Below are 24,288 nucleotides of genomic sequence, written 5' to 3'. Positions count from 1 at the left end.
CATACGATTTGCACAGGGATGCAAACGCGTGTTGGTCAATTTTGAATGCTAAGTGAGGCCCTATAATTTATAGGGCAACGCTGGATAAAAAAATTATTTTTTGAGAACCACAACAAATCCGTCGCACAAAGCATGCGTCATTTAGCACTACGCTCTTGCAGATCGCTCCGGGTCCACAACAGTGGGTGAGTGACAAGTTAAACTGTTTGCTGTTTTGTTTTTATATGTGTCCTTTATTAAAATTGTTCAACAGATATTTTTTACGTAAAAACACTAACCATGGATGCGTTTCGAACTGATTCATAAAATAATTTTAGGAAAAGGGCGATGTTTTCACTAGGTTACGTAACTGCACTAACCTATGACTTGAGATGCTGTTATCAAACTTCCAGTTAGCCTATATAATACACTGCAGTGTACAGTTAGTAAACACAGTTAAACTTATCTAGTCTTTCACATTGGATGACAGTTGTATTTTCTGGACTATATAATACATTACGGCTTGATGTAATGGTTGGTTATTAGAACTGAATTAAAATTGAACTTTGATCGTTGTGATAATAGTTGTACGTGACTCGAACGTCCATGCCCTCCGCCCCCCCTCCCTCTGTCTCACATTGTGGGAGAGGACTTTCGCAGTAATAATTTTTCCCGAGTCAGATACCATTGTTTCTTTTCCTTTTGTAATAGCTCGGTAAAATCGCATTTCGCGGGAAGAACCAAGTGCCTTACGCGGCATGAGTGTCCCTGGTGACTTCATGGAGGCCAAGTCGGATCAGGGAGAGAAGCCTGACCACGGCCTTGCAGACCTCCCCAGCGGGCCCCTGGACCTGTACAGGAAGAGAGCCTCTTTCAACTGGAAGGACATGGTTCTCTTCATGGAGGGAGAGGATATAATGGCTTTCAAGGTAGGCTATGAAACAGCTACACAACAACCGCACAATAACCACACAACAAGCAGACACCAACCATGTCAACACATCAATGCATGTAATTTAATGGCCCCATGTGCAGCATGCAATACACGACCAGCACCCCCGACCACCCCCCCCCCCCCGACCACCCCCCCCCTCCCCTTCCCCCGTCGTCGCGACGAAGTGTCCTCTTTTTCACAAACTCAAATCTGGTCACCCTAGTTGTAAGCATGACCTTAACCCCTGTCTGTCTCTGACCGGGCGCTGGCTTTAACCCTAACCCTACAGCGACACGTCTACACCACGCTAGAAAACGACCCGCTGTTCGCTCGCCAGCCGGGAGAGGACGTTTCCCTGGAGACGATGCGAGAGCTGACATTCCGCAGGGTCAAGCAGCTGTTCCGGTACGACTTCCTGACCCGCGATGACATCATGCAGAACCCTTGGAAGACTGTGATCCTCAACGACTGCCTGGGAAGCTACGATTGGTCCGTGGGCGCCAAGTACTTCCTCAACAAGGGGGTGAGCTCCCTTTGCCATGTTGGGTTAACACCACTTATAGCACGTAACATAATATGGGTTAGGGTTATAAGTTAGGGTTTGTTATATACAGATTTACTGGTGACTGTTGTCAGAAGGTCTTCCATTGGGCTGACAAAAAGGTCGACTGTCCTCTTCTTTTGTGCTTGTCAAGGCCACTCAGCAAAGTGCTGGCATTGTCTTTACCATGTGGACTGTTCCTGGTTCTAGAACGTTCCCTGAGATAAACTTGTGGATTGAGACTGTGAACCCAAATTCTGTTCTAATCTGCCATATTCCAGTTCCATTCCTTTCTGTTCTATTCCATTCTATATCTGTGTGTTCTGTTGTGTTTTCAGATGTTTGGGTCCACTGTGGCCAACTCGGGAACACAGAGACATAACTCATTTGTTCAAAACACAGAAGACATGATGGTAATATAACTTCACATGTACATGACACACACACACTTCTACACATATAAACACACACAGTCTTCTACACAAACACACACACAAAACACACACATTTACATTTAGTCATTTAGCTGACGCTCTTATCCAGAGCGACTTACAGTAAGTACAGGGACATTGCCCCGAGGCAAGTAGGGTGAAGTGCCTTGCCCAAGGACACAACTTCATTTTGCACGGCCGGGAATCGAACTGACAACCTTCAGATTACTAGCCCGATTCCCTAACCGCTCAGCCACCTGAGTCAGCCACCTGAGTCCCACACATATTCCCTTAATTTCCTGCGGTCTAGGGTTTGCAAAATCATGGAAATCGACATGTAACTCAGGGGTTATTAGTGTCCTTGCTGTTATGCTATTTCAGTTCAACCTCTCATGCAAATATGCCCTTTGGCCAATGGTCTACTTTTATCTAACATTCCCATTTTATAGCCTCTTATCCTCATCAGAAAGGTTACACTGTTGTAACTAAAACACTTTTTCTAGGGCTGTACATGACAGTTTGAGAAGCACATTTATAACGTAGCGCTGGTCTGTTTCAACAAAGGCAGCATGGAACGGCAGCTACATATCTAACCCACTGGTCACCTAGTTGGCCTCCTGTGCTGCACCTGTTCATGTCTCTCTCTCTCTCTCTCTCTCTCTCTCTCTCTCTCTCTCTCTCTCTCTCTCTCTCTCTCTCTCTCTCTCTCTCTCTCTCTCTCTCTCCCCCCCCCTCCCCCCCCCCCCCCCCTCTCCGTAGACATTTGGGTGTTTTGCGTTGACAGAGTTGAGCCATGGCAGCAACACCAGGGCCATGAGGACGACAGCCAAGTACGATCCCTCAACACAGGTGGGTGGAGGGAGCCCCTTTGGCCTGGTCCCCCTCACACACACACACACACACACACACACACACACCGTAAGGTACACACCTAACCCCCCCTCACACACACACACACACACACCGTAAGGTACACACCTAACCCCCCCTCACACACACACACACACACACACACCGTAAGGTACACACCTAACCCCCCCTCACACACACACACACACACCGTAAGGTACACACCTAACCCCCCCTCACACACACACACACACACACCGTGAAGTACACACCTAACCCCCCCTCACACACACACACACACACACACCGTGAAGTACACGCCTAACCCTCCCTCACACACACACACACACACACACCGTGAAGTACACGCCTAACCCCCCCTCACACACACCTCACTGAACATCTTCTTCTCCTCCTCGTGTGAAACCGTGTGTTGCTTCCAGGAGTTTGTGATCCACTCCCCAGACTTCGAGGCTGCTAAGTTCTGGGTGGGAAACCTGGGGAAGACGGCCACTCACGCCGTGGTGTACGCCCAGCTGTACACCCCGGACGGGGCCTGCCACGGGCTGCACTCCTTCGTGGTCCAGGTACTGGATGTCTCTCCTCTCCTGTTGTGCTCTTCTCCTCCTCTCCCCTGTTCTCCTCTCCCCTGTTCTCCTCTCCCCTGTTCTCCTCCCCCTGTTCTCCTCCCCCCTGTTCTCCTCCCCCCTGTTCTCCTCCCCCCTGTTCTCCTCTGCTGTTCTCCTCCCCCCTGTTCTCCTCTCCTCTCTCAGTGCTACAGTGTACCAAACATCTCCTGATTTGTGTGGATGTGGACATGCTGAGGTCTGTTCTCTGTTGTTCCTCTCCCAGGTGAGGGACCCCAGGACACTGCTGGCCATGCCTGGGGTTCTGGTGGGGGACATGGGCAAGAAGCTGGGCCAGAACGGCCTGGACAACGGGTAGGTCCACCCACACAGGACCCAGGAGAAGACAGGGGTCCGAAGACCAGTTGTTGACACTTCTGTTGCACTACTGAAGTATTGTTTAAGTGTGTTCGTGCTCCTGTGTAGCCACTAGAGGGCAGCGCCAGCCTGTGCTGCTGGAATAGACAGTGTTCACTTCTAGAATTTCAGCAAAGGAAGAAGTTCTATGGAATGAGGGTTTACTGTTCTTTGACTCTCTCTCTGTCTCCTCTCTCTCCTCTCTCTCTCTCTAGGTTTGCCTTGTTCCACCACGTGAGGATCCCTCGAGAGAACCTGCTCAACAAGACGGGGGACGTCACGCCAGAAGGACGCTACGTCACTCCCTTCAAGGTACACAAGGAAGCCTCCCTGCCCATCCCTCCCTCCCTCCCTCCCTCCCTCCCTCCATCCCTCCCCCCCTCCCTCCATCCATCCCTCCCTCCATCCATCCCTCTATGAATCTCTCCATTCCTAAAGAGAATCCACCTTCTCTCCATCCCTCTAAATCCATCCCTCCCCCCCATCCTTCAGTCCTCCACCCCCACCCTTCAGTCCTCCACCCCCATCCTTCAGTCCTCCACCCCCATCCTTCAGTCCTCCACCTTCCTTTTCCCTCTTGGATCCGTGACAGATTGAGCTGAGATGGGTCCCATCACCCCTCACTGATGTGTGTGTGTGTAGCTAGGCTGTGTGTGTGTGTAGCTAGGCTGTGTGTGTGTGTGTGTGTGTGTGTGTGGAGCCAGGCTAGGGTTTCTTCCTGTGTGGACCATGGCAGGATGCCTGTTCTGGAGGGACAGAGGGATGTGCAGTGAAGAGCAGGAAAACAAACGTTCTGGTGTCAGACCTCCACGCCTGGCGCCCTGGGGCACCTCCCTCCAAACTAACACAGAGGAGGGGAGAGGAGAGAGAGGAAGGGGGCAGAGAGGGAGTTTGGGGCTCTGTTAGAGTTAATGATGGGAACTAGACGAGAGGAGGTATCAGAGAAAACAAATAAAGTCAGGGGAGACACACACACACTACACACACACACTATACACATACACACACACACTATACACATACACACACACTATACACATATATACACACACACACTATACACATACACACACACAGGCAAGAATCAGAATGTTAATTCCTTCTCTGTCTCCCTCCCTCCCTCCCCCTCCCCCCCCCAGGACCCTAACAAGCGTTTCGGGGCATCCCTGGGCGCCCTGTCCGGGGGCAGGGTGTCCATCTCCAGGATGGCGGTGGTCAACCTCAAGCTGGCCATCACCGTGGCGATCCGCTTCTCCGCAACGCGCCGGCAGTTTGGGCCCAGAGACACAGAGGAAATCCCTGTACTGGAGTACCAGCTGCAGGTGGGGGAGGGGAGGGGAGGGGAGGGGGGAGGAGTGGGCGGTAGAGAGGGGAGGAGAGAGGGAAGGATCAGGAAAGGAGAATAAGAGAGAGGAAGGCAGTCCTGACTCCCTGTGTGTCGCTGGCAGCAATGGCGGCTGATCCCTTACCTGGCGGCTGTTTACGCCCTGGACCACTTCTCCAAGTCCCTCTTCATGAACTTTGTGGAGCTGCAGATCGGAATGATGATGAGGGACAAGAGCGACAGACAGGTGAGGAGGGAGGGAGGGATATGTAGAACATTTAAATAAAGAGCAGGAGGGAAGAAGAAGAAGATGGAACATCAGCATGATCTCTGTTTCTCTCTCCCCCTCAGGCAGAGCTGGGCAGAGAGATCCATGCCCTGTCCTGCTCCAGTAAGCCCCTGGGCTCCTGGACAGCCCAGAGGGGCATCCAGGAGTGCAGGGAGGCCTGTGGGGGCCACGGATACCTGGCCAGTGAGTACCTGACGCCTCCTAGCCTCCTAGTCTCCTAGCCTCCTAGTACTGTAATTCGCTCTGGATAAGAGCGTCTGCTAAATGACTAAATGTAGTCTCTTAGTGTCCTCGCCTCCTAGTCTCCTAGCCTCCTAGTCTCTTAGTCTCTTACCCTTGCCTCCTAGCCTTGTGTCCTACCCTTGCATCCTTGCCCCCTAGTGAACCGCCTGGGAGACATCCGGAACGACAACGACCCTAACTGCACGTATGAAGGAGACAACAACGTCCTGCTGCAGCAGACCAGCAACTACCTGCTAAGCTACACCTCACAGCACGGTGACCACACACACACACACACTCACACACACACTCACACAATCATTGTCAGCCTCAGGTGTTTATAATATACAGTATATATGGTCATGAATTGGGGTTCTGTGTGTTTGTGCGTGTAGACAACGTGAAAATAGAATCTCCGCTGGAGTCTGTCAACTTCCTGGACGACATCAACAACATCCTGGAGACCAGGTTCACTGCTGCCACCGTGGAGGAGTGTATGGACTCTGCAGGTACCACACACACACACACACACACACACACACACACACACACTCAACCTTATGCATCTCCTGTGTTCTGCAGTGTTTTCCAACTGAGGTCAAATGCCCTTCCAGGGTAAAGCACACAGGCAGGCAACTCCTTTTTCAAGCACAAAGCGTGTGTGTGTGTGTGTGTGTGTAGCTTGGCGCAGGTCTCTTGTCCACACATGCCAGACATCTGGGTCCTTTATTGACATCACACCACTCACCCTCCCTCTGAACGTCGCTTTGGAACGACCAGCTTCACATTTCAAACGTTTCTACGACAACAGATTGTTCGTTCTATCCACGTGTGTATTAGGGTCGTCTGCCTCATATGAGGGGTCTGACTTCCTGGTCTGACTTCCTGGTCTGACTTCCTGGTGTTTCTGCTCAGTGAGTAACGCTACAGACCCAGATGGCCCGCTCAGTCGGTCTGGACTGGGCGGGGTTACTGATGATGTCACTGACTGGCCTGAGTGCCATGACTTGGGAAGCTGTGGAAACACACACACACACACCTGCAACAGCGTGAGGAGAGCTTGGACACACCAACAGACACACACACACATTTGGTCTTTCTAAGCTCTTCTCTCTCTCTCTCACACACTTCCCCAATTGTAATTGCCTAACAAAACCCTAACTCCTTTTCTATCCTCTCCTGCTCTCCTCTCTCTCCTCCTCCTGCTCCCTCCCCCTCTCCTCTCCTCCTCTCCCCCCCTCTCCTCTCCTCCTGCTCCCCCCCCTCTCCTCCTCCTCTCCTCTCCTGCCCCTCCTCTCCTCCCTCTCCTCCCCCCCCCCTTCTCCTCTCCTCAGTTCCCCTGGCAGCGTACAGGTGGTTGGTGTGTTTCCTGCTGAGGGCGAGTGACATGAGGCTGGCACAGGAGAGGGACTCTGGGAAGGCCGACTTTGAGGCCCGCAACAACAGCCAGGTAAGAAACACACACACACACACACACGTAGACACACACACACAGATACACACTCACACACATGTACACACACACAGATGTACACTCACACACAGATGCGCACACATTGTCATCCAGTTACCACAGTCATGTTCCCAGTGCCAGTGTTGTGTGACTGGCACAAAGATTCTTTCCCACGCTCCTGCTCACACACACACACACACACACACAGTGACACACACACAGTGACACACACACACACACACAGTGACACACACACACACACAGTGACACACACACACACAGTGACACACACACACACACACACACACAGTGACACACACACACACAGTGACACACACACACAGTGACACACACACACACACACAGTGACACACACTTAAAGACACACACACACGCTGGCTGCATAGAGGGTTTAGATAAGGACAACATCACGCCTCGCGTCCGGTCGGCCTGTGTTCCTGTGAGGTCGGCCAAACCAAACACCTCCTCGCACACTCACCCCCTCACACACTCACCCCCTCACTCCAGCAGAGGCCTCAGACTGAGCACGCTCTCTACGCTCTTCATCACCACCCTCGTCATCCTCGCTCAGAGGGGCTGTCGTGTCCCTGCTTGACTACAGACCAAGGCAGCGTTCTGTCTCTGTCGACATGCACCCAAATCCTCATCTTCATCGTTTTACTGTCAGCATGTGCCACACACACACACAGACACACACACACACAGACAGAAAGGTTGTATTGCTTTGTAAGACTGGAAGCTTTATCCTGTATTACTTTGGTGTACGTAATCTGCTCAAAACATACACATGCTCGTGCAAACACACACACACACACACACACACACACACAGCGTCATCCTCAATGACCTAATCCTTCACTATGACCAGATCTGGCATTCCTCTAGATACTGTTACAGTCACAACACACACAAGCACACGCAATGATGTCACACACACACTCGTGCAATAACATCACGCAATGATGTCACCCAGCCCCTCACGATGACCCCAGGCTCAACAGAGGGAGCATGTCTGTGACATCATAAGTTGAACCACATGTGTGAGTCTGGACAGAACCAGCCAGGCTGGAGAGAGCGTGTCCACATCGAACGGCACCTGATGTCAACAAGCAGGAACACACCCTCAACTCGCGCTGTTCAGAGCAGGGCGTGTGTGTGTGTCTCCCCTGGCAGGGGATCCAGGGCTGCCACAAGACGTGTGTGTTGAAAGAAGCGATCGGGGGAGTAAGTGCTAAAGAGGGTGACTTATTCTGCTTGTGAGGTGTGAGTGTGTGAAGTGATCTGTGTGTGAGGCCCTCACATATTTCTCTGTGTGGTTGTCTGCGCACACGCATGTGTGAATCTGTGTGTGTGTGTGTGTGTGTCTGTGTGTGTGTGTGTGCAGGTGTACTACTCCCGCTCTCTGGCCATCGTCTACATCGAGCACACGGTCCTGCAGAGGTTCCACGACCTGACGAGAGACGAGGACACCCCGGCTGACCTCAGACCAGTCCTGCAGCGCCTCTGCTGCCTCTTCGGCCTCTGGAGCCTCAGCAACCACATGGCCACGCTGTACCAGGGTCAGTCCTTAGCTGTACCAGGGTCAGTCCTTAGCTGTACCAGGGTCAGTCCTTAGCTGTACCAGGGTCAGTCCTTAGCTGTACCAGGGTCAGTTCTTAGCTGTACCAGGGTCAGTCCTTAGCTGTACCAGAGTCAGTCTTTAGCTGTACCAGGGTCAGTCCTTAGCTGTACCAGGGTCAGTCTTTAGCTGTACCAGGGTCAGTCCTTAGCTGTACCAGGGTCAGTCTTTAGCTGTACCAGGGTCAGTCCTTAGCTGTACCAGGGTCAGTCCTTACCTGTACTGTGTCGAGACTTTTCACCAATAGTTGTTAGATAGTTGATAGTTGTTTTTATTGTGAATCCTGAAGCCTGCTGTCTGAGGTCACCTGAGGTTCTCCTGAGGTTCTCCTGAGGTTCTCCTGAGGTTGTCCTGAGGTTGTCCTGATGGGAGTCAGGTGGCTGAGCGGTTAGGGAATCGGGCTAGTAATCTAAAGGTTGCCAGTTCGACTCCCGGCTGTGTCAAATGACGTTGTGTCCTTGGGCAAGGCACTTCACCCTACTTTGCCTCGGGGGAATGTCCCTGTACTTACTGTAAGTCGCTCTGGATAAGAGCGTCTGCCAAATGACTGAATGAATGAATGAGGTTGTCCTGAGGTTCTCCTGAGGTTCTCCTGAGGTTGTCCTGAGGTTGTCCTGTGACGCTGCTGTGTTCCTGCAGGTGCTTACATCTCTGGGAGGGAGCCGGCTGAAACAGTCCAGATCGCCATCCTCACTCTCTGCTCTCTGGTACAGAATCACCAGATTTTTACTCATTTCTTTGGTTCTTGCTTTTTCCTCTAGCTTGCTTTTCTTTCTTTCTTTCTTAAATAATCTCTCTCTCCCTCTCCATCTATCTCAACTATACAACTCTCCCTCTCTCTCTCCTCCCTCCGTCACTCTCCCCTCCCTCCCTCTCCTCCCCCAGCTGAAGGATGAGGCTGTGACCCTGGTAGATGCCATCGCCCCCCCGGACTTCATCCTCAACTCACCCATCGGCAAGGCAGACGGAGAGGTAAGACTGTATAAGCTCCTCCACCTCCACCCCTACACTCCTCCACCCCTACACTCCTCCTCAATCCACTCAGATCTGTCTCAGCCCTGACTAACTAGAAAAAGAAGAAAAAAGGCTTTTCGGGGCAACCTGGTTTTGAATCTTAAGCCAGCCAAAGCCCACCCCAGCCGGGTGGAGTCAGCGCGCCTCAGCTCAGGGACTCTGGTGTGCGTGTGAACAGGAGGAAATGCCACAGCATCCACGACACCATATCAAGCCCAACAGCAGAGTGTCTGCAGCACCTGCAGACAGCATGTGCTGCAGACAGTTTTACAGCGGTCCTCCGTTAAGCTCCACCCCTGTGTGCTTCCCCTACCGGGCGATGGAGGTTCTCTAAGGATGTGTTGTTGCAGATGTTTTCCGACACGCTGGTGCACGAAACAGCTGTTAGTCTTCAGAGAGGGAAAACACTGCATCCTGAATTCACTGTCCAGACAGCCGGACTAACAAAGCACACACACACACACACACACACACACACACACACAGTACACACACACACACACACAGAGGCCTCTTTCTTTCTTTGCTATTTTACTCCCCTCTCTCTTTTTTATATCCACACACACACATGTACGCACGCTCTCCCCACCCTCGTGACCCTGTGCTGGCTGACACACTTGGGTCAGTCTGGGATCACGTCTGTTTACAGTGGGATCACTCTCTGTGTTACTGGAACATGACTGCAGGCTCTGGCTCCTCTCTGTGTGTTACTGGAAGATGCTACACACACATTGTGTGTAGAACCTCAGGACACACACACTGTGTGTTAACGACAAACTCCCGGTAAATTGGGGATGGGCCAGATGAGGTCAGGGAGGTGTCGCTCCGACGCCCGACTCTCTCTTTCACAGCCTCGCAGTTCCACAATGAGGCTCCCGGAATCATGGGGGAGTTCCGGAATGTTCCTTAGAGCGGAGTTCTGGAAGGCGCAGGGAAGCTGGAGGAGGGCTGGGGGGAGTCAGACTGAGGTCCCTAGTCAGGGGACTGGACTCAGAACTGAGGGGAGTGAGGGCAAGAGAGACTGTGTGCCTTTACGACACAGTGTAGTTTGTGACCATCGTTGTGTGTGCGTGTGAGAGTTGTTCTATGACCCCCACCTAACCCTAACCACCACCATTGTGTGTGTGTCTAACTTCCAGAAGAGGATATCACTGATGTGAAAGATCTGAAGAGAGTTATTATTCTGGCAACCCAGTTACATAAGTGTGTGTGTGTCTCTCATGTAGCAACCACTTCAGTCCACTCACTGTGTGTGTGTGTGTGTCTCATGTAGCAACCACTTCAGTCCACTCACTGTGTGTGTGTGTGTGTGTCTCATGTAGCAACCACTTCAGTCCACTCACAGTGTAGCAAATCACTGATCCACATTGGAACCGTTTGTGTTTATGCGTATTCTACTTTGAGAAAAACACAGACGTTGTTTTTGTAAATATTGTCTGTAGTAGTCAGCATTACTCAAGCTGCTCAACTCATCATTCATCACAACCGCTTTCCAGAACTTTCATTAACCCAGATTTACTGAAGCCATCAACTCATAAACAGCAACTATGCATGCAGCTATCACACTGCTGCTGTGGTCACGTTTTAACCCATGGAGTCTGGTTGTTTTGTGATTAATACTGGAGAGATGTGAGGGGGAGAGTGAAGATGAGGTCTGCGTCTAATCACACACACCCACACACACACACACACACACAGATGTTTATGTTTATGTTAACGTATTTTCCCATCAAGAACGGACAGTAAAGCTTTCTAAATCTTTGGAGGCCTTAACCTACGTGTTACACACACACAAACATCCGGTTCTAATGTGTAGTGATTAGTCTGACTGTTAGTGAGTGGACTGGAGGGGTTTGCTAGATCAGACACACACACACAGACACACACACACCCCTACCACCTCTAACACATCCTGTTGTTCTCTGTGTTCCAGCTGTACAAGAACTTGTGGTCCTCCGTGATGCAGGGGAACAAGGTTCTAGAACGGCCGTCCTGGTGGAAAGAGTTCTGTTCCGACAAGCCAGAGGTGGGTTCTCTCCGGGCCAAGCTCTAAAACTCTGGAACCTTGTGAGTTACGGGTTCTGTGAGGGTCAGAGGTCAACAGGAAGCCCCACAGCAAAACCTTCTTTCTTTCCTCGGTTGTTAAGTCAACGTCTTTTAACTTTAATCTAAGTCAATCAGCCGTCTCAAACCAGAAGTCCACCATTTTAATATCACTGTTCCGGAGGGCGAAAAGAATTGGGGATGTTAATTTTGGAATCGCTGCTTTTAAAGGGAAGTTCTGGATTGTATTGTGTTTATCATAGAACAAGATCAAGCATCTGCTGAATATCTATATTCCAATACATGTTAGACATTATTCAGTGGAAATGATCTATTCTAACATTGCAATATGTTGCTTTTAAATTCACATTCTGCTGTATATTGTCATTAATTATATTAATTCATGAATTTACTTGTGATATATTAGTGACACGGTTTGCTAAGTTGAATTGCCAAATAAAGCAATGGAGGTCTAAGGTTTAATATAGGCCTATTAATACCACTTCACTATCACTATCGTGATAAGGACTGGGAAAATATTTCAGAATATTTGTAAAATATTGAAATGAAATAAAATGATTTTTACTTGTTTAATTAAATATATTGGCTCATGTGGAATAATTTGATAATCTATTTTAAGTACGTTGGTCCAGCAGTTATTAATTAGTCTATGGTCAAGCACAGCAACAATTAAATTTTTTGGAGCTCCGCAACCTCTCAGAATTCTTTTCTCGTACATTGTTTTTTATATTCTCATTATGTAAAAATGAACACTGGACATTCCAATCAAAATTGAATTATATCCTTCTCTAAACACGCATCTAAAAACTGCCGCGCGTCGTTTTCTTGTCGGTCCAGTTCTGTAAAATTCCGCAAGCCATGCCAGACTTCTAATTTTAACCCTCGGCGAGGTCTATGGATCCATGTTTATCCAACTAGTGGCTCCAAAGTTACAAACCCCTTGAATTTTCTTTTGACCCAGTTAGGGAGTTCATCTACTTTCGTGTTACTGTTAGTTTATCTTGTCTGGACAGAAAACATGCATTATTCAACTCAAACCACTCTTGCCCTCTCTTGGATCGGTCAACTAGGACATACTTTCCTATATTTGGTTGCAGATCATGTTTGTCCTACTTGTAGAGCTGACCTAATCTCAGAGGAAGGGGTACATTCTCCATATGTTTTGTTAAGGTTTAGACAAAATATTTCACTAAGACAATCTCTTGAAACGATCGTTTGAACGAAAACATCCTCGTAAGGCATGTGGATCACTGGAGAGGGAGGGCGTCATGGAGTATAAACACCACTCTTGTTCCTACATGATAGTTGGATCTTATTTAGCCTAGTGGAAACATTTTCAAAGTGATTAATGATCAACGAACGCCGCTGCCTGCAAGTTAGAAGGAAGCGAGATTTCCTATAGTAATCGTTTCTACTTAAACAATCCACTCTCTTTGACAGTGCGACGTCAACATATCAATCACAGCAGCTATCTAAATACGGCAAGCTGAACAATAAAATAACAGAGTGCAGATATATCTCTATTAGGCCTACTTAACTACAGGGCCAGTTTATTTTTGCAGTTTTTCCTCTCAGTACGAGGACAGACCCGAGGGGTTCAGGATGTATACGGCTTTGGTTGGATTTTGGTCGCAGTATTTATCTCATGTTGAGGGTGTATCTCACCATCTCTCAACTCCTGAAGTCTATGACTCGAGGAGGGAGAACCGACCGTGTGGTTCAACTTCCATCGCTCTCTCCTGATCCAACTTTGTTTTCTTTCGCTCACCCTCTTCCTTGAATCCTTTTACCCCTCCTCCTCCTCCCCTCCTTCATGTCTGGTACATCACTCTTCCTCTCCTTCTCCACCCTCCCTCTTTCTCCCCCCCTCTCCTTCTTACTCCCTGTCGGTTTTCATCACTCTCTATTATTTAATTTTTTCTCATTTCCTCTTTCTTTCTCTCTCTCTCTCTATTGATGTATTGTGTTCTTTGGGGCGTGTTAATATGGTATGGAGTGTAATGTCCAGCCAACCAGTAAAGGAATAATAAAGGTGTGTTCAAACTCTTTCTCTCTCTCTCTATTGAAATTGAGTTGTGTCATTACTGACCTGAGACTGTGAAAGGGTGACTTATAGAACTGTATGTTCTCCCCTCTCAGCAAGTCTGGGAGCTCAACATCGTGGCATGTGGGACATGTGTGTGTGTGTGTGTGAACCGCTCGCCTTGTGAACAGACAGCTCCTAAATCACTGACACCGAAAGGCGGCCATCTTGAAACCATCAGGCTTCTTTGCCAAACCCCAACAGGAAGTGAGACTGGAAGGTTGTTATCAAAGCCCCGTCTCCAGCTGTCGTCACAGCAACCAGATCAGAAGTAACGCCTGGTTGAACTACAGAACAGGCTACTCAGCAGAAAGAGATCTGTCCCATTTTGAGTGTTCAGGACCAGACATCAGCAGTGTGGTGAAATGCATGATGGGACAGCTCAAACTGTACCCTGGATGTCTTCAACTCTTGTTTTTCATCCTTTTCTTTACTTTCTTTTTGCAAATGTGTCTTTTGATCATGGATGTTTTCTTGAATATAGCTTCACGTGGACAGGTGCAAGGCAAAGGCAAAGGCAAAACCCATACATCTTGGCTGTGACTCTGAGTGTGTGTGTGTGTGTGTGTGTGTGTGTGTGTGCGAGATCTCACTAATAAGTAGTATCACGGACTGAGGCACGACACTGCCGGTGTTGCACCGACTGCTGTACCAGTTGATACAAAAAAAAGTTGTACTGCTTGATAAAGGAGTTAAATTTAAAAATATTGTTGGGGGTAGTTATGTCATCCCTTCACACTAATCCAGACACATGTTTTCTTATTTGGAGTCATCACAGAGCCAATCCCACAGAGGTCACCGTATCTGACAAGTAGCAGCCTTCAGACACAACCCTGACAGTTAGCAGGCTTGTGCTCGTGCCAGTCACCCTGGCAACATCGATTACAAGATAATACCTTAACGTTATTGGCTGGGTTTCCCAGATTCGTTAAGAAGCTCTTAACGCTAAGAGCTTCTTAAGAGCGTTCTAAGAACGCACTAGAACGCTCTTAGAACGCTCCTAAGAAGCTCTTAGCGTTAAGAGCTTCTTAACGAATCTGGGAAACCCGGCCATTGTCGGTGATGGGTTTCACTCAGGGGAGAGGGCGTTTGACTGCATATCAAGAGGCTGACGTTTCAGATCCCTTCCCACCCTCCACGTGACCTTGGATAAAGGCGTCTGCTAAGTGAAAAACGTTTTATTTGTAAGAAAATAGGATAGGCTATTCAGTGTTTCTGAAGGGAAATCAGACGAAGAATGTTTTATAGAAGTTAACCTGATATTTTTTTACAGCAGCTTCAGTCTGTTCTAAATCTAGGTGAGTGTTTCTGTGTCATTTTGTCATTTACATTTAGTCATTTGTGTCATTTCCATCTAAATGATCCCCTCCATGCATTCCACCCAGACGACCTCCTGTAAATTAGGAATACATTTACGACCAGCAACAAGGCGGAGAAAAACAATAAAGCTATTTTAAACCCTTACAATAACATCTTTAACTCCTCACGGCTGATTAGAGAGAAAGAAAGACGCTGTTTCTCAATTGGTTGATTTCTTTGCATGCGCTCCCTCAGGGGTCATTGAAGGGGAACACTTGGAAAGTTCCAGAATTTTTACTGCTTGTCTGGCGGGTATTTCATGCTGGAGACAAACTCCAAATTGTGGGGCCGCTGAACAAGTCTGCAGTGGTGGAGTTATAAACTCCGGATTAACGATAGAGTAGTCATTAACGGAGGAAATACTTAAGAGGCATTTAACGACTTGACACGCCATTACAAGTTTATGAAATGTTTATTTTTGCTGAAAAAAAAACAGAAGAGAAACAGTCCTGTATAAATCTTTCTCTCGAGGCGTAGCCTTGGTGACGACCCCGGTTACTGCATGTAAACATGAGGTTCTGATCATTCATGATAAGCGATCGATAAAGTAAGCAGTCTTTTGAAAACTCCGGTCCAACCCGCCGTCTAGCAGCAGGGTGATGCAGATGAACACGCTCAGCGAAACAACATCGTTTGGTTCCTCGCGTCTTTTAACACAGAACTAAGCAGGGAACAATGTTCACATTTGGTCACGGTGTTTTCACGGTGTTGTCACAGTGTTGTTGTGTGGTCTCCGACAGTGACAGCGTTTGGAGACGAGTGGAAGAAAAAGATAAAATTGCTACTCTCCCCAACCGGCGACCACACTACACTCTCACGGTAGAGACATCAACATCGAGCTGCGGTCTAAACTTTGTCTCACCAATGTTGTCATCCTTTTGGAGAATTGGAAAACATTTCAAGAACGTGGTTTGTATACTAACGGTACACCCTTTAGATAGGAACAACAACAATGTAAACAGAAAAAACATAAACAACAAAAACGATGGAATGAGTCTTATGTCACAGGGCGATTTAAACAGTCAGCCCTTGGAGATTCCAGAATGTTCCAGAGGGTCATCCGAAGGTCTTTCACAGCCTTGAGGTCAGAACAAAACAGTTTTACAGTTTTATTTATTTGTCGTCCCATCGGCTCTTAAAGACAGATCTGGGATCAGCTCCTCCCTCCAGACTCCCAACCTGCAACCAACAAGTCACTCATCCCCAAACTGACCCCAAACCAGCGTCCACCGCAGTGTTGACAGGGTCTCTCTCTCTTTGGCCTCACAAGCCTCCCCTCCGTCGCCGCGGTTACTGCATGATGACGTCGGGCTGGATGTTGAAGAGCAGGTCGTCGTTGCCACGGCGAACCTCCAGCAGCAGCGTGGCCTCCTGCAGCAAAGCCTCCTGCAGCTCGGCCGTGCTCAGCAGGGGGCGGCCGTTCAGCTTCACGATGATGTCACCGTCACGGATACCACCTCTGGGGGGGAGGGAGGGAGGACTAGTACATCAGAATAACAATTTTCACTTTTTCTCAGATAGAGAGAACCAAAGAGAGAGAGAAACAACAGAGAGATAGCGACAGAGAGACAGACAGAGAGAGAGACAGACTAAGAGACAGAGAGAGACAGACTAAGAGACAGAGAGAGACAGAGACAGAAAGAGACAGAGAGAGAGACAGAAAGAGAGACAGAGAGAAACAGACTAAGAGACAGAGAGAGACAGAAAGAGAGACAGAGAGAGAGAGAGAGACAGACTAAGAGACAGAGAGAGACAGAGAGAGAGACAGAGAGACAGACTAAGAGACAGAGAGAGACAGAGAGACAGAAAGAGAGACAGAGAGAGAGAGAGAGACAGACTAAGAGACAGAGAGAGACAGAGAGACAGAAAGAGAGACAGACTAAGAGACAGAGAGAGACAGAGAGAGACAGAGAGAGAGACAGAGAGAGAGAGACATACTTTTGGGCGGGGGAGTGAGGCACCACTTCGTGGACGTAGATGCCGCTGCTGACGTCTGGAAAGTCTGGATTCTGCTGCTTCAGCTCCTCCACCAGCCTACACACACACACACCACACCCACACACACGTTAGACATATAGCAGAAAGTACAGTAGAGACATCTGCCAAAGTTGAGTTAGTTCTAGAGGCCCAAAGAGACTCACGCCTGTGTGATGGTGAGCATCCGGATTCCAATGAAACGCTTCTTCAGGGACCTAACCTCTGGAAGAGACACACACAGGTCACACACACACCTGACACACATACACACAGGGACCTAACCTCTGGAAGAGACACACACAGGTCACACACACACCTGACACACATACACACAGGGACCTAACCTCTGGAAGAGACACACACAGGGACCTAACCTCTGGAAGAGACACACACAGGTCACACACACACCTGACACACACAGGGACCTAACCTCTGGAAGACACACACACACGTCACACACACACCTGACACACACACAAACCTTTGGTGTGTTTGTCCTGGGACTCGTTGAGGAAGCGCGTGATCCTGTCGGAGGGGATGGCGAATGAGATTCCTGCTGCCACCTTGAGAGTGTTGATACCTATCACCTCCCCATCCTGCACACACATACACACACAGACACACACACACACACACACACAGACAAACACACATGTTTAGGGGCATTTAGAGGCTTGTGGCGTATCTCAACATCCTAGTTCAGTATTATAGTACATTAGTATACTGTATGTTTTTGGGTAGATATTAGATACTGTATGTGTTAGGGTAGATATTAGATACTGTATGTGTTAGGGTAGATATTAGATGTATTATTACCAAGTTAACCAGTGGGCCTCCGGAGTTTCCGTACTGTAACAAGATTAAGAACAATCCAATCATCAGACAGTGTGTGTTTTTCTATGATTTTCTTTGTGTGTGTGTTTCAGTGTAGCTGTGTGTGTGTGTGTGTTTCAGTGTTGCTGTGTGTGTGTATGTGTGTTTCAGTGTAGCTGTGTGTGTGTGTGTTTCAGTGTTGCTGTGTGTGTGTGTGTTTCAGTGTTGCTGTGTGTGTGTTTCAGTGTAGCTGTGTGTGTGTGTGTGTGTTTCAGTGTTGCTGTGTGTGTGTTTCAGTGTTGCTGTGTGTGTGTGTGTGTGTGTTTCAGTGTTGCTGTGTGTGTGTGTGTGTTTCAGTGTAGCTGTGTGTGTGTGTGTTTCAGTGTAGCTGTGTGTGTGTGTGTGTGTGTGTGCTCCCTCACGTTGATGATGGCATCAGTCTGGACGTAGTCCATGTCTGAGTCTCTGATTCCCAACTCCTTCCCGTCCCTCTGAGCCGTGCTCACGATCCCCGTGGTAACCGTGTTCTGGAGCGCGAACGGGCTGCCAATGGCAACCACGAACTCCCCCGGTCTCAGGTCGGCAGAGTGACCTAGCAACAGCACCTGTAGCTTTTTCTGGTTATGGGATGGAGGGATGACAGGAGAGAGAGAGGTACATGGAGAGAGGGGTTTGGGAGAGGGAGAATAGAAAGTAGCAGGGAGGAGAGAGGGGGATGGGAGAGGGAGAATAGAAAGTAGCAGGGAGGAGAGAGGGGGATGGGAGAGAGACATAGGGGAGGCATGTGGATGGAATGAAAGTGGATAGGAGGGGAGAAGGGAGGGAGAGAGAAGGGAGGGGAGGGAGAGAGAGAAGGGAGGGTAAGTAAAAACATGTGCTCTCGGGACAGATAGTTTGCGGGTGTGTGAGTTAAGCTCTGAGGGAGAAACGTTATTACTACATGACACAACGTACCGAGTTGTAACTAATCAAGGTGGAGCCCTTAGGCGTTGCCATTCTCACAATCGATCCAATATTTAAGCCCGTTAGGATTTAAGTTGATGAAAAACCTTGCAGACTTATACCCTTCTTAGAATCCCCCTAAATCCCCCCTTGTTTACCTACAGTGGTACGGCCTTGTTATGAGCCAAGCACCTGGGGCAGAACCATTCAGCCCATCCCTAGGGGGATATTTGACTGGAACTAAGTCTTATTAATCCTACCATAAACATTACATGACACAAGCTATAAACATTCACAACCTCTGACTAATGTTGATTTATGTTAAAGGGGAATTCCAAGACAATGAAGCCAATAAAGATTGATGTGTTTTTGTGACCAAAAAGCAAGAAGTGAGCTTGATTCAACACAGGTTAGGAATCTGATGCTGGAAAAATACCAAATTAAAGATTTTAAATTAGGTCCAGGTCCTCTTTCAGTATTTTCCCACAGAGTCAAGCAGATATTCCCCTCAGCATTATCGAGAACAATCCAGCTGTTCTTTTATGACCCAGCCCAGAACACTAAGAACACTATATTTTTACAGTGTAGAACCTAGAATGTTCTATTAGTCAGCGTACGGGTGTCAACAACATCCTAAGAGTGTCTGTCTTGTTCCGTTCAGACAATCATGTCTTTCTCTCTTGACAATGAACAATGGGTCTGTTGCAATGTCGGCAGATGTAGGTGAATACCTGATGATGCAGGGCTGTGTTTATGGCTCTGTGCCAAACATATCACACACAGCATGACCTACAGACACACACACACACACACACCCTGACCTACAGACACACACACACCCTGACCTACAGACACACACACCCTGACCTGCAGACACACAGACTGACCTACAGACACACACACACCCTGACCTACACACACACACACACACCCTGACCTACAAACACACACAAACACACCCTGACCTACAGACACACACACCCTGACCTGCAGACACACAGACTGACCTACACACACTGACCCCCAACCCCTCACACACACTCTCTCCCCCGCGCTGCTCACCAGCGGGTTGACCTTGATGGTGGCGATGTCGGACTTCTTGTCGATGTCCTTGATGGTGGCCTCGAACACGTCCCCGTTGTGCATCTGCACCTTGAGCTGTTGCTGGCCCGACACGGGCGCGGTGCTGGCCACCACGTGGGCGTTGGTCACGATCAGCCCCGTCTCCGACATCACGAAGCCCGACCCGCTGGAGAGCGGCACCGTCCGCCCGAACAGAGGGTGCCTGGGGTCGGAGGTCAAATGTCAAGGGACGAAAGGTCCGAGGTCGGGAAATGGAGGCTCACACCTACACACACACACACACACTTACTTGAGGAAGAGTTCGATGTGCACCACGGCAGGTGCGATCTTTTCCACCACGTCGGCAATGAAGTTGAACCTGTACCTGGGACTGCTGGGTTGAGGAGTACCTACACTGGCAGGAAGAATGACTCGTGTTAGCAACTCTGCTACTCTCTGACTCGTGTAGTAACTCTGCTACGCTCTGACTCGTGTTAGCAACTCTGCTACTCTCTGACTCATGTTAGCAACTCTGCTACTCTCTGACTCGTGTAGTAACTCTGCTACTCTCTGACTCGTGTTAGCAACTCTGCTACTCTCTGACTCGTGTTAGCAACTCTGCTACTCTCTGACTCGTGTTAGCAACTCTGATACTCTCTGACTCGTGTTAGCAACTCTGCTACTCTCTGACTCGTGTTAGCAACTCTGCTACTCTCTGACTCGTGTTAGCAACTCTGCTACTCTCTGACTCGTGTTAGCAACTCTGCTACTCTCTGACTCGTGTTAGCAACTCTGCTACTCTCTGACTCGTGTTAGCAACTCTGCTACTCTCTGACTCGTGTTAGCAACTCTGCTACTCTCTGACTCGTGTTAGCAACTCTGCTACTCTCTGACTCGTGTTAGCAACTCTGCTACTCTCTGCAGCTGCAGCACGTCTGACATTCTTATTCATTTATCAGAGGCTTTGGTCTAAAAACAGCCTCAGTGTGGTGAGCTGTCCTGGCCTCCGCCCTAGCCTCCGCCCCAACCCCAGCCTCCGCCCCAGCCTCACCAGGGCCTTGGCGGGGTGCAGCTTGTAAACTAGAATAATTACTGGAGGGGTTATTTAAGAAACACAGCCATACTGGAGTAACCGCGCCAACAGTAACCATGGTGATGTGATAGCATCTGCACAAGGTCAACAGAATCTCAAGTGTTTGAATACCGGTGGTTTCAAATACTTAAGGTGGGCTTCTTTTAGCTCGCTTAGATAAACAGTGGACACTGTGTCCCTCCACCTGGTGTGCCCTTTTTACAACAGCTGAGTTACAACAGCTGCCCGAGTTTACGTTTCAAATGCACCCGGAGTCTCAATAAGGATGTTCTGCCGACCTAAATAGGAGGATCATGATGTCTGGTGACATCTTTTCAAACACAGCACTGCGGGGCACATGTAGACAGTCACGGGAGGGTGCATCCATCTTTCTCTTTGTTCCCTCTCTTCATCCCTTCAGAGGAGGACTGGGAGATTTTCCGAACCACCGTGAGCTGAGGGGAGGAACAGCTCTGGGTTCTGCCACGTCATCCATCCGTCGAGCCGTCCGCAAACCAGCCGAACTTGGCACAGCAAAGTCCGCAAAGTGCAGTGTAAGGGATTCACCAGGACACACGGTCTGACTAAGATATTGTCCCCCTTTTCAGTCCATTAACCGAATCGTCAGCACAGCCAGGCGATGGCACAATCCTGGCAACGCACGTGGAAACCCAGCTGGATCGGTAGATCTCAGTGGTCGGGTGGTGGTGTCGAACATTTAAATAATAATACCTTAGCCTGGGCTGTGCCTCAGAGCAGGGTCCACTGCAGTGCTGCCGTCTAGGAGCCAGTCAGGCCAGCTTGGAGGGTGAAGATGTGTCTCGGAAAATGTGGGTTTGGACCAAAAGACTGTTTTGTAGGTTGTGTTGGCTGGCGTTTGTTGAGACTAATATCCAAAAAATGTTCCGGGTTCAATCCTTCTTTAAATACTGAGGATCAACAGGGTTTTGAAGCGACAGGGAATAAAAGGTGTTTGTTCTCAAGGCAAAGCAGACTTGTCTAGACGCCTGTCATGCTCACCCAAAGACTCACAACCAAGACAGGAAGTCTCTATTTGGAACAATGAGATATTTGAGTAGAGTAATTGGTTGATTAGGAGTCCTGTTAGAAGTCTCTTTGAGGTCACCATGCTTGGCTTGCCACAATGACAGGATGAGGGTCGGTCAGGGGTGTCTAATGGGGCTTGTTCTTCAGTCATCCAAACAGCCTAGTCCCTCCCCTATCACATAAACCCACCAGGGTGGAAAGAACTGGACTTCTGATGTGGTTCATCGTGGAATTTGCCACATGCTACTTTTTTGTAAAGAATACTTTTGTGGGGGGGGGGGGGGGGGGGGGGGGGGGGATTTAAAGCTATTAAAGAAAACCTGCAAGTAAACCCATCGAACTCCAGTCGCTGGTCTTGCTGGGTGACAAGGTCATGTGACAAGGTCATGTGACAAGGTCATGTGACAAGGTCATGTGCTTCTCCACAACCCCCTTGATCCTAGTCAGGCAGGGCAGACTAGGTATACCATGACTTTGTGCTTCCTGTTTCCTGTTCCAGACCTCCAGTGGGGTTCGGCTGGTGTGTGATAAGTGTACCCGAGGTTCCTTCTACTGTGAGAGACTGCTTCTGCTCCGCTCATCAGTGTAAAACTGCGTCTACGTATAAAAAAAAAGAAAAAAAGGAAAACAACCCTGGTTTACCCCCTTTCCATCACCTCTCTCCCTCCTTCTCCCTCCTTCTCTGTCCTTCCCCCTGAGAAGATGGTCTTTTGTTTTTCTCCCACTGATTTGTAGAATTGTATAACATCGTGGCTTGTGTTTACAATATCCGTGTGTTTACAACAGCTTGCCTCCTCCTTTAACGTGCCGTTAGGAAGCCTCCACACGCAGGTTGGTGTGAGGTCATGTTTTAACGACAGAATGTCCTTGAGGGGGGAAACTATTACGGTGCTGTTCATTTCCCCTGACCCATTTTAAGAGGAGTTCTGCTAAAGGAGAAGAAACAAACGCCTCATCTGCAGGGACAGTTAGGCTGCATACAACCAGACAGGATGTGCTAATAAAGACGCGCAAGGGAAAACTCAGTTAAACACGTTGGTTTAACAGTTTAACAAAAACGCTACTACAATGTACACTCGTTCTTTAGGAGGCAGCTTGTTACTCGCAGATCCCTTTAACACGTTCTGTCCCACGGTCAGTCACAGTCCAGGTCATAGCACTTGTACTGAATCCGCTTTAGTCTGTATGGAGTTTGACTGAACGTACAGTTTGCATCGCTAACACGTTATTTATTTATTTTTAATAAACAAATGACTTACCTATGCTGGTGTCACAGGGGCCTTTCTGGGTGTGGGTGATAGCGGGTTGCCCTTGCTGCAGATATTTCCGGCTGGTTGCCTTCAGCTGGCAGACGTTACCGTAAGTCTTCCCGTCGCTGCCGCAGACTTTGTAACCCAGTTTGCACTGGCAGAAGCCCTTGGAGAGACGCTTCCCCGCCGGGTTCTTGCATTCAAGACCGTCGCCGCAGGGAAGGTCGTCTTTGCGCCCGCACGGGTCATTTTCTCCCTGCGCGCAAACCAGACAACAGTTGCAGCGGTCTGGGACGTAACCGCTCGGGCAGCTCGGGCTTGGGCACTTACTAACGTCGCACCGCGCTGAGCATTTCGTTTTCGCTTCTGCTTTGACGCGCTGCGCGGTGTAGAGCACAGCGGTGGCTAAGAGTAGGATTTGCATTGTGATCGAAATCAAAACGAATCTTTGGTACAAAAAATGATCAACTAGGTCAATAAAGAAAATGGGAAAATAGATTTACATGGAAATCATGTTAGTCATAAAACAGACATCGGTATCGACGATGCAACGCTGCAAACTTTTACGCATCACTTTCCAGATACCAATTTACATTTGCAGGATATGCATCTGTTTGTTCTTCGAAACTGGAAGACGGTTTGGCTCACCCGCAGTCTTTCCTTTGTCCAGATTACAAAAGAAGAAGAGAACTAAACAAAAATCATCCCAAATCCGCGCATAACGGTGCGTCCAAAGCGCTCCCAGTAACTGAAAGTTAGTTGCAAAAATTCTGATACATTTTCACCAGTAACGTGCATCTGAACAGCCGAGGCAGAGCCGTTCTGTCTCCGGTTTGAAGGAACATCCAGACAATATCGGCCGTTTGTTTGGTTCGGCCCCCAAATCACCGGAATGGCGGAGGAGGAGACCTGGCATCGTCCTCGAGGCGGGGATTGTGCTGCAGGCCTCCCTCCTTCATCA

The 24,288-nt window shown here is 48.9% G+C and overlaps 2 protein-coding genes across 3 annotated transcripts; one reads left to right on the top strand and one right to left on the bottom strand.

Annotated features, from left to right (window-relative positions):
* The first annotated feature begins 157 nt into the window (after nucleotides 1–157).
* Nucleotides 158–12,300, top strand: acox3 (acyl-CoA oxidase 3, pristanoyl). The gene is made up of 18 exons (XM_067261333.1): nucleotides 158–185; nucleotides 691–908; nucleotides 1,203–1,436; nucleotides 1,793–1,867; nucleotides 2,645–2,734; nucleotides 3,178–3,321; nucleotides 3,587–3,675; nucleotides 3,933–4,029; nucleotides 4,857–5,039; nucleotides 5,166–5,288; nucleotides 5,393–5,513; nucleotides 5,712–5,828; nucleotides 5,948–6,061; nucleotides 6,887–7,002; nucleotides 8,411–8,585; nucleotides 9,284–9,351; nucleotides 9,530–9,616; nucleotides 11,592–12,300. Exons 2-18 carry the CDS (start codon nucleotides 738–740, stop codon nucleotides 11,709–11,711), a joined length of 2,124 nt encoding a protein of 707 aa, XP_067117434.1. The 5' UTR covers nucleotides 158–185; nucleotides 691–737; the 3' UTR covers nucleotides 11,712–12,300.
* Nucleotides 12,301–15,557: 3,257 nt separating this feature from the next.
* htra3b (HtrA serine peptidase 3b) lies at nucleotides 15,558–24,102 on the bottom strand. Of its 2 annotated transcripts, XM_067261294.1 has the most exons (9): nucleotides 23,337–24,102; nucleotides 20,269–20,368; nucleotides 19,959–20,181; nucleotides 18,377–18,571; nucleotides 17,958–17,990; nucleotides 17,623–17,737; nucleotides 17,306–17,363; nucleotides 17,103–17,198; nucleotides 15,558–16,623 (listed from the first exon to the last, which is right to left on the bottom strand). In XM_067261294.1, the coding sequence occupies exons 1-9, from the start codon at nucleotides 23,749–23,751 to the stop codon at nucleotides 16,455–16,457; spliced, it is 1,404 nt and encodes a 467-aa protein (XP_067117395.1). In that variant the 5' UTR covers nucleotides 23,752–24,102; the 3' UTR covers nucleotides 15,558–16,454. The 2 variants fall into 2 exon arrangements, with proteins under 2 accessions (XP_067117395.1, XP_067117397.1); XM_067261296.1 differs by lacking the exon at nucleotides 17,958–17,990.
* Between the last annotated feature and the right edge of the window lie 186 nt (nucleotides 24,103–24,288).

This window comes from Osmerus mordax, chromosome 23 (assembly GCF_038355195.1).
Source record: "Osmerus mordax isolate fOsmMor3 chromosome 23, fOsmMor3.pri, whole genome shotgun sequence".
NCBI classification, from domain to species: domain Eukaryota; kingdom Metazoa; phylum Chordata; class Actinopteri; order Osmeriformes; family Osmeridae; genus Osmerus; species Osmerus mordax.
This window is presented reverse-complemented; position numbering and strand designations above follow the sequence as displayed.

What these genes read in the sequence shown, in the direction of transcription:
- acox3 (XM_067261333.1), top strand. Translation starts at nt 738, where the DNA reads ATGAGTGTCCCTGGTGACTTCATGGAGGCCAAGTCGGATCAGGGAGAG. An exon ending in GGGACAAGAGCGACAGACAG is followed by an intron (nt 5,289 to 5,392) that starts GTGAGGAGGGAG and finishes TCTCCCCCTCAG; the next exon opens with GCAGAGCTGGGCAGAGAGAT. An exon ending in GGAGTGTATGGACTCTGCAG is followed by an intron (nt 6,062 to 6,886) that starts GTACCACACACA and finishes TCCTCTCCTCAG; the next exon opens with TTCCCCTGGCAGCGTACAGG.
- htra3b (XM_067261294.1), bottom strand. Translation starts at nt 23,751, where the DNA reads ATGCAAATCCTACTCTTAGCCACCGCTGTGCTCTACACCGCGCAGCGC. An exon ending in CCATCAAGGTCAACCCGCTG is followed by an intron (nt 18,572 to 19,958) that starts GTGAGCAGCGCG and finishes TCCCATAACCAG; the next exon opens with AAAAAGCTACAGGTGCTGTT. An exon ending in CCAGGACAAACACACCAAAG is followed by an intron (nt 17,364 to 17,622) that starts GTTTGTGTGTGT and finishes TGTCTCTTCCAG; the next exon opens with AGGTTAGGTCCCTGAAGAAG.